Source organism: Notothenia rossii, assembly GCF_949606895.1.
Source record: "Notothenia rossii genome assembly, chromosome: 5".
Taxonomy (NCBI): domain Eukaryota; kingdom Metazoa; phylum Chordata; class Actinopteri; order Perciformes; family Nototheniidae; genus Notothenia; species Notothenia rossii.
In genome coordinates, this window is record NC_136903.1 from 46,180,393 (window position 1) to 46,190,160 (window position 9,768).

A 9,768-nucleotide genomic window follows, 5' to 3' on the forward strand; every position below is an offset into this window, starting at 1 on the left:
TGAGCTTCATTTGTAAGTGTGTCTGTGTGTGTATTAGTGTTTGGTTCTTGAGTCTGGTCTCATTATTTCAGTTTTAATAGCAATCAAAGTCTAAGTCTTTGTAAGAATTGGAAGCATTAAACACTTTTGATGGTGAAGCGGAATTTATCCATCATTTGTAGCATCCAAGTGTTATTTGTTTTTATAGCCACCTAGATGACAGAGATGAGTGCTTAAGCCAGGCCTTGCTGTGTCAGTTTATTATTAACAACTAGATTTTCTTCTGATTAATCAGACATGGGTTTCTCTTACGAGGACTGAACCACTTCCGTGGAGAAATATACGCTTACCCAATCTTTCTCCAAAAAGAGATGTTGAAGAAGGTAAATGTTGACTTCTTCTGTATGGATGTAACATGCAGGTAATCCTCACTGTCATATTGCACATCCACAACAATGATTAAAATGGCCCATGCCTCAGCAGTCATTTTAGATGATGTTGATATTGTCACAAAATGCTGCTCCTGCTTCTTAGGTACTGGCCATACCTTAACAAAATAGCCGGGGGATTACCAGAGCTTCTGCCGTTGACCAAAATGAGGCCATTTCTTAGAGTGATGCATGCTAAAGCCCATACAGCAAAATGTGAGGTACATAACATCTTTAATGCAAAGGACTTTTAAATGTTGTGCACTGCATGCCTTATTGGATATCAAACACTTCTAAAGAAATGCTACATAACATTACTTGCGCTGTGTTGCAGGTGAGATGGGGTGGCAGAAGTCAGGACGGAGCAGGAAACACAGTGGGAGAGGAAGTAGAGCAGGTATGTTATTAATGGCATTATTGTAACTGTATGGATACAAGAAGTCTTAATAGAAAGCAGTACTAAATATGTATGTGTCATCTCAGTGACAATCCTGTTGATTAGTTTAAAGCATATCCTTTATGTCTGAGTTCAAATGAAAGATAGACAGCTCATATGTTCAGCAACACTAAATGCATGCATATTGTAGGAAGTCAGTCCACAAGTTTTCTCTTAAACCATCCAGTTCAAGATCTATGATGTGTAGGTGATATTGTTATGTAATGGTGACCGAACATTAATTGTAACATTCATTATAGGTGAACAGCTTTCTCTCCAGGGCAGCTCTGGTCACAAAATACATGACAAAAGCAGGTTGGTATTAACTAGGGCCGGGACTTTAACGCGTTAATTAAGATTAATTAATTACACAAAAAGTAACACGTTAAAAAAATTAACGCATTTTAATCGCACTTATTTTTGCACCGCGGAACGTTCCTCACTGGATGAGTTTCAGGGGTACCGATTATACTGGAGCACCAACTAACGTTCATGACTTCAGACAACAACAAACCACAGTGAACAATAGTCAAACATGAACAAAGAAGCTGATGAGACCGCTTTGGTTGGCCCCGTGGATGGGACATTTTGTTTTAAAAAACGGACGGATGGAAGCGTCAATAAGAGCACGGTTGTTTGCAAATTATGCAAAAAGGAATTTGCATATCACCGCAGCACATCAAGCCTCAAGTATCACCTCAATGCAAAACATATAGCAGCTATCGTGGATGTTAGCCCGACTCGGAGTACAAGGACCCACACCCAATTCGCGTTGATCAAACAGTGGCCTATGCAACAGAGAGATTTTATTTTTCATCAGGATATTGGAAGAATAGGAGGGATTGAGGTCAATCACTTGCACTTTTTTATTTGATTTTAAATGGTACACTTTATGTTGAACTATTTATTACGTTGTTGGTGCAACTGGCACTTTATGTTGAACTGTTTATTGTTTTGGCCAAGGTTATTGAGAGAGTTGGACTGAAATTGATTAGATTTTTTAAATCAACTGTTGGTAAATCAACAAAGTCTGTTATGGCCTCTGAAGCAACAGAGAGATGTTTTCTAATAGTCAGGGTTTCCAATGTTCTGAATGTACTTGAAAGTATTGTGTTTTACTTAAAAAAACTAAGTGTTATAGTTTACAGAAGGTCTACCTACCTATAGGCTACCTGAATCTCTGAAATGTACTATATTCCTAAATATGCTATTGCTACACTTTATGGCAAAAATTGCACTTCTCTGTTGGTCTTGGTTAAGTACCACCTTGAAAAATAATAAACAATGTTTTGTTGCTTAAGCTTATGTATTCAGTCATTATTCAATGGTATACTAAAATCCATGTGAAAAAAAATGGCTTCTCACTGTTCTCAGGTCCAATATTTATATGTGATTAAAAATGCGATTAATTTCGATTAATTAATTACAAAGCCTCTAATTAATTAGATAAAAATTTTTAATCGAGTCCCGGCCCTAGTATTAACACTACACACTGTAATAAGGCAGCCCTGATAAGTATTTTACAGAGATTTCCCTCCTTAAAAACGTTATTGGTGTATTACTTTACTGTGATTACCAGTTCAACAACCTTTTAACGATTGGGTTTAGTCATGTCTATCAGATTTCTCACTCAGTATTGCCTTTTTGATGTGAATAATTACTTTTTTGTTTGTGGATATATTTGTTGTCTTTTTTAGGAAGAGTGAACATGCTCACTCAACAGGCCATGGGCTGGAACAGAAGGAAGAGGGACAACCTTCATCAAGTTTTAGCCCACAGATATGTCAAAGTAAGGGCAAATTACAATTGTCTTCTCATCTGACATTACATATTTATGAAGGATGTCTGCAATGTAACCTCATGGCTATATACATTATGTTCTCCCTTATCCACACTTCCTCTTGCAAGTCAGATGGTGTCATGGAATGTTTCAACTGTTCTTCTGAAGGTCTTGTACTGAAAACTGGTGTTCTTTGCATTATGGTGTTGCATGGTGCTTTTCGCTGACATTTTCTTTTTTTTGTAAGGATCACAGAGAAGGCAAAGGTGGAAGCTGCCAGCTTCAGCGACTTCAAAAAGGAGCACAACCTTGATCAGGAGACCATACAGCCGTGGGTGTATGATGTCAGGCAATGGGCAGTCACAGGTAAGACATACCACAGGTTTTCCATATATACATCTGTTAATTACTGTAAGTTTAGACACACAATATAAGTTGGCTATATGTTGAAACTGAGACTGTAACTGATTGTATCTCTTCTCCAATTGTTTTTTTGCAACTGTTTAGAGAGAGTCTACGCCCCAGGGTGTACTGAAGGACTGAGGGTGGATATTGAGAACATCACCGTCACTCTTTTGCGCAGGAAGCAAGATCTGTATCGTCAGCATGGTTTGTTGTCAAACGTAGTTATTGAAATTACCTTTAAAAAACAACAAAAACATTCTGGCACCATTACACAGTTTTGTTTCCGTTTCACTTTGCAGACAGCAACCAGGCAAGGCAAAGAAAGAGGAAGAGAATGAGAGAGCTGAAGAAGAAGCTTCGCGAAAAAGTTGTGCAATACAACACAGGAGTGCAGGAAGAACAGATTGACGAGGAGTTGGCTTGCAGTCTGACAGAGGGCTACATCCTACCATGGGAGAGGCATGCAAATGGTAGGATAATTGCTAGTTTGGCTTGTTGTTTTTTTAGTCTATACCAAAATATGAAAGAACCAATGCTATCGCTACAAAGATTTGTGTCTCAGAAAAGAAAATCATTCTGTAATAATATAATATATGAATAAATATTCCTTGTCTACTACTCCATTCCTTTCCTCAACCTAAAGGCAACACCTTCAGGTTGAAGAGGTCTGTCTTTGACCAGGTAATGCTGGTCAGATGTTTGGAGGAGGAGCAGAGCATCCTGGTGAAAGAGATGTCGCAGCACATCATGTTCCTTCTGAAGGAAGTGCAAGAAGTGGAAGCACTCAGAGGACAGACTTTGGAGGGCATCAAAACCAGCAGTATGTCTGAGATCTTAACATTTGAATATTTTCATCACCTCTTCAACACATTACATGTCTTACATAAGTAGAACACATCTGTCACTGTGTCAGGCCGAAGTGAAATAGTAAATTACTGAAACTATTCATTATTAAGATCATAATCGATAATTTTCTGTCTATTGACTATTTGTTAAGCACTATAAAACATTAATCAACATGAGTAGTATTATTCATCCCGCTTCCATCACATTAATATGCATAGAAAGTGACAGGTGCTGTGACAGGTCACACCTCTCCCTACTTATGCTAATTAGCTAAGTCTCGCCTCCCCTTTGTTCAAGGTGTGAGATCTCAAGTAGGTGTGATATCCCAAGTAGGTGTGAGATCCGTCGATAGCAGGGGGGTGATGTGTATTCACAGGTGTGAAAAGCCCCCACTGTTGCGCCTTATGGTGTATAATAAAAAATGTTTCAATCACATTAGTATGCATAAAAAGTGACAGGTGGGCCCGCCCCCAAGTCTATTAAAACCAAATGCCGCTTCCATCACATTAGTATGCATAAAAGTGACAGAAGGGCCCGCCCCAATTATGTGATGTCAGAAGACCGAAGGGGTGGAGTGAGATAAAAAAAAAAGAACCCCGTGCAGATAAAAAGCCAGTCATTTCCAATCATCAAGTCATCTTTCCAAAAAGAAAAAATGGCCAAGAGAAGCCTCGATATGGGTTTAATCAGCGAGACGCCTGTGACAACTTACCGCCATCCGTCCGGAGCGCCAATCAAGAAACGGATGCAGTATCTGTGCCGGGTTCAAACACCTCCGGTCGAAGATCTTGAAGAGAAATGGCTTCTGGAAAATGAACATGTTTGGGGATACGTATTCAACTATATGGCGAATGAACTGCATTTCTACAATCTGAAGAATGGAGAAACGTATGGACCCCACAGTGTTAAAGCAACGTTGACCTCAACAGATTGGGCTGTGTTAACTCTGGTGTCTTCCAGAGATCTCCACGCAACCATTGTATCGGAAGAAGTAGTGCATCAAGAAAACACTGTGGAACCAGCGGTGTACAAGATATGTGCAACAAAAAGCAAAGAAACGCAAACAAAAAGCGAGATCAAAGAAGAGTTTTCACCGTTACCCCTCAATGTGGAGGAAGAAGAAGGAAATATCCCCCCGCCGCCAGAAGTGAAAAGAGTCCTGACAAGCACCGTCTGGGAAACTAAAAGCGGACCATCTGGGCGATGGTATTACCGCGCAAGCCGTTTGCTGACGCAGGGGGGAGGGGTTCTCTCTAAAACACAGTGTCCTGCCATCTCTCTCTGTTTCTGCTGATGTGTAAAATATACAAAATAACGTTTTATATACTTACTCTCTTGTTAAAAGGTGATGAAGTTTGTAGCGTAAGCCAGCCATCAGTGTTCTAGTTTTAAGGATCGAAGGATCAAATGTATTATTAAATGGAGCAGAAATAGAACTAGTCTCCCAGTGCAAGTATCTTGAACAGAGAGTGTCATATTGGACTCGCACTTGACTTTTTAAGAAACATATCCAGAAAGTAACCAATACCATTAAATTCAACTTGCAACATTTTAAACAAATTAGACCTTTTTCTTAACTGTCAATGCTGCAAAGTCATACCTCCACTGTATGATTCTATCCCACATTGAATACTGTTTTACAAACTGGTCGTTTGCTTGTGCCAAACACCGGAAACCCATAGAACAGCTGTTCAAGAGAGCTATCCAGGTGTTTGACAGAAAGCCACAGTCATACCACCACTGTACCATCCTTGAATATGCTGCTCATGCTCTTTCTGCATATCGTGTATTTATTTTTGCTGTATGTATAAATGTCATGTTCTTATATGCTGTATGTGACTACAGATGGAAATTAGCTCAAAGCTAAAATCCGGCTCATTTACACTTGTAAGCATTATATTTGTTTTAAAGTGTTCATCAATGTGCACTACGGTAGCCCTGAAGAAAATTAAACATTAAAATATGTTATCGATGTCCCCATTCCCAGTTTGTTTTGGGAATAATTGCGATGTTTACTATGTTTTGGGAGCTCTTAACAAAACAGAATTTTTGTAAAAGACTGCGATTCTAAAAGGCAAGTTTGTGATTTTAACACTGTTTCAATGAAACAATAGATTATACAATATTACGACTTTTTGCCATATTTTGAACACAATATACTTCTACTTTTTTTTTTTTGTGGTTGTAGGGCTTCAAGATATTTTGCATGTCATGCATAAACACGGTGTCATCTTTTCCTTGAAACTGACGTGCTGCCCGTTTTACAAAACAAGTTATTTTTCTGCTTCTTCATCCTCTGAATTTTCCTCCCCCGTCCCTCTTCCTTCAGCCAGCACAACAAGAATCAAGGTGGATCTGTGAAATGAAACACCTCTTCCCAAAGCGTGACTTCCCTATTGAGAGCATGCGTCTAGGGCAGTAGGGTCTAAACCAATTGGCCAGATATACTAACATGCAGAACGTATGGTATGTTTGAAGACTAACCATTTATCCAGTTCAAGCTGTCTTTAAGATGTGACATTGCGCTCTGACTATTTCCCGTAAAATGGTGACAAACTATTACTTATTCTTAAATTTGACCTCTTGCTGCTTGGTTGAAAATGATAGTTGAAAAATAACTTTAAAAAAAAAAAGACTCAAACAGCGAGGGACATTATACTGGTGAAAAAAACTCTCAATTCTACAGATGACTCCCCCTCCACTCAACGCAATAAGTCCCTCCCTCCACTCAGCAAAGCATCTAAAACTAAGGACCCCACTAAGACGACAGTTTGAAAACTAGCTATGGATCTGAGAAAAACCAAGTCTCCCCCCGTGAGTTGCAGCCAGGAACAAACTCCTGGACTACCATCCTCACCACCATTCTGGACACCCGAATCTTGCAGTACTACTGCTGCTTATTTTGCTCCTTGGGCCAAGACGTCTCTGTTTATGGACACAGTGAAATCAGTGTTGGTTGATATTGTGGAGGGGGTGATACATCGATACAGAGAAGAAATATGCAACGGATGCCGAGTCAGTCACCCCGGCCAGAGGCAACACGATTGTCTGAATGACATGCCCGATTACAACGCGTTAATGAAAAGACTCTGGCTCACCGACTTCATTACTGAGATCGACCAGACTCTTATTGATAAAGAAATTTTCACGGATGATTGGAGGATCCAAGGCACTTCGGAGGCTTTTCTGCACAATCTCAAAAATTGTAGACGCCTCAAGGAGAGACTTGAAAAGATCCATGCCGAGTTAGATGGAGAAGAAGAAGACTAATAACCTGCGGTTGGTTGAAGCCAGGGATTTTTTCTTTTTCGATACATTGACTTTTTCTTTAAAGTAAAATAAAAATGGGGAACTACTATGCAAAACGCTCGGTATATATTGATCAGAATGTAGTCAATACCCTTTTAATAAGTGTGGTGATGAGGACGATTGAAAACAGAGTGAATAGTGATCCCCGTGTAAACAGAATGGCTGAAGTTTGTAAACTAGAAGACATTTTGGATATCGTTCGTTCTGGCAGTACTATTCCTGGTCATTGGGAAACGATTGTAAACGAAACATTTAAAGTGGTCCTGGAATCTTCATTTTCCGAAACATTCTGTAACATTACCGAAGAAATGAAACAAACATCAAAAGTGTATCATGTGCTCTCATACATGCTCTGTTTGTAGATGTAATGCATCTTTGTGTCAAAAACAGCATACACATGAATATTTTGACTGAAGTGAAAAAACGCCATCATGATATTTCCAGTAATCTGGGGAATTCTAAGCTGGAGACGGTCCTGGGGATGTTACAATCAGTATAACTATTGATTTTGTGTGTGAAAATGTTTAAATGTAAATGGAGATCTCTGGAAGACACCAGAGTTAACACAGCCCAATCTGTTGAGGTCAACGTTGCTTTAACACTGTGGGGTCCATACGTTTCTCCATTCTTCAGATTGTAGATATGCAGTTCATTCGCCATATAGTTGAATACGTATCCCCAAACATGTTCATTTTCCAGAAGCCATTTCTCTTCAAGATCTTCGACCGCAGGTGTTTGAACCCGGCACAGATACTGCATCCGTTTCTTGATTGGCGCTCCGGACGGACGGCGGTAAGTTGTCACAGGCGTCTCGCTGATTAAACCCATATCGAGGCGTCTCTTGGCCATTTTTTCTTTTTGGAAAGATGACTTGATGATTGGAAATGACTGGCTTTGTATCTGCAAGGGGTTCTTTTTTTTTTATCTCACTCCACCCCTTCGTTCTTCTGACATCACATAATTGGGGCGGGCCCTTCTGTCACTTTTATGCATACTAATGTGATGGAAGCGGCATTTTGTTTTAATAAACTTGGGGGCGGGCCCACCTGTCACTTTTTATGCATACTAATGTGATTGAAACATTTTTTATTATACACCATAAGGCGCAACAGTGGGGGCTTTTCACACCTGTGAATACACATCACCCCCCTCCTATCGACGGATCTCACACCTACTTGGGATATCACACCTACTTGAGATCTCACACCTCGAACAAAGGGGAGGCGGGACTTAGCTCATTAGCATAAGTAGGGAGAGGTGTGACCTGTCACAGCACCTGTCACTTTTTATGCATACTAATGTGATGGAAGCGGGATGAATAATATTACTAACATGTCCCATTTGGCACCCAATATATAGTAACATCCTTCAGTTTAAGATGGATTTACCTATTTTGTAGTGTTTTTACATTATGCAGCATTGTACAATGCAAAGAGATTTGCAATTGTCATGGTTTGTTTACATTGAGCCCTTTTGCTGTGTGATTATTCCTCTACAGATTTCTGTGACCTGACAAGGATGCTGCACATGGGCTCAAGAGTGTCCTCAGTCGGAGGCGGCACTTCCTCAAAAGCCAACACAAACAGGCTGTACATGCGTACAGCGGTGTAGCCGCTAATGCCATGATCTTCAATTACAGCAGGACATTGAGGAGTCGGATGACAATGACTACACTAGCCCTGAGTCTGAGGAAGAAGACCTGTAAAGGTTTCTGCCAAGCAACACAGAGGCACTGGAGAGCTCTTTCTCAAGCGACGTGTCACGTCCACATGCTGGTGCACGCCATAATAATGACAAAACACATTTAAAACACACTTAAAGCCATACAAAATAAAGACAGAATGCAGCGGCTCGTCTGGTCTTCAACCTTCCAAAACATTCCCACACCACGCCGCTCCTCCGCTCCCTTCACTGGCTTCCAGTAACTGCCAGAATCCACTTCAAGACAATGGTACTTGCGTACCATGCTGTGAATGGATCTGGCCCTTCCTACATCCAGGACATGGTTAAACCGTACACCCCAGCACGTGCACTCCGCTCTGCATCAGCCAAACAGCTCGCTGCACCCCCACTGCGAGGGGGACCCAAGTTCCCATCAGCAAAAACACGTGGGTTTGCTATCCTGGCTCCAAAATCGTGGAATGAGCTCCCCATTGAAACCAGGACAGCAGAAAGCTTACACATCTTCCGAAAACTCATCTCTTTAGACTCCACTTCGAGCGATAGAATTATTAACAAATAATTACGAACAAATAATTACTAACAAAGAACTACTAACAAAGTACTCACAAAGCACTTATATACTAACAAAGGACTGGCTTATCTAAAGCCAGTTGAGTAGCACTTTAAATGTTTTGGCTCTATGAAACCTGATGTACTTATATGATTCTGCTTTCTTCAAGTGTGTATCTTCCTGGTGGAATGCACTTATTGTAAGTTGCTTTGGATAAAAGCGGCAGCTTAATGCAATGTAATGTAATGTAACATTATAAAACACTATATATGAGAACGATATTAAACTATGCACTTGTTTCGCCCGAGTTCATAGTAATGTGAAAATGTGTTTATATTTTGTACTTCCGTTT

The 9,768-nt window shown here is 40.2% G+C and overlaps 1 protein-coding gene across 1 annotated transcript; it reads left to right on the top strand.

Annotated features, from left to right (window-relative positions):
- Positions 1-2,850: 2,850 nt before the first annotated feature.
- Positions 2,851-9,387, top strand: LOC307038401 (uncharacterized protein). Its single transcript, XM_079679783.1, has 5 exons — positions 2,851-2,989; positions 3,131-3,232; positions 3,328-3,498; positions 3,672-3,848; positions 8,682-9,387. The coding sequence occupies exons 3-5, from the start codon at positions 3,363-3,365 to the stop codon at positions 8,792-8,794; spliced, it is 426 nt and encodes a 141-aa protein (XP_079535909.1). The 5' UTR covers positions 2,851-2,989; positions 3,131-3,232; positions 3,328-3,362; the 3' UTR covers positions 8,795-9,387.
- Positions 9,388-9,768: the final 381 nt, after the last annotated feature.

What these genes read in the sequence shown, in the direction of transcription:
- LOC307038401 (XM_079679783.1), top strand. Translation starts at nt 3,363, where the DNA reads ATGAGAGAGCTGAAGAAGAAGCTTCGCGAAAAAGTTGTGCAATACAAC. An exon ending in ATGGGAGAGGCATGCAAATG is followed by an intron (nt 3,499 to 3,671) that starts GTAGGATAATTG and finishes CTCAACCTAAAG; the next exon opens with GCAACACCTTCAGGTTGAAG. An exon ending in GGAGGGCATCAAAACCAGCA is followed by an intron (nt 3,849 to 8,681) that starts GTATGTCTGAGA and finishes ATTCCTCTACAG; the next exon opens with ATTTCTGTGACCTGACAAGG.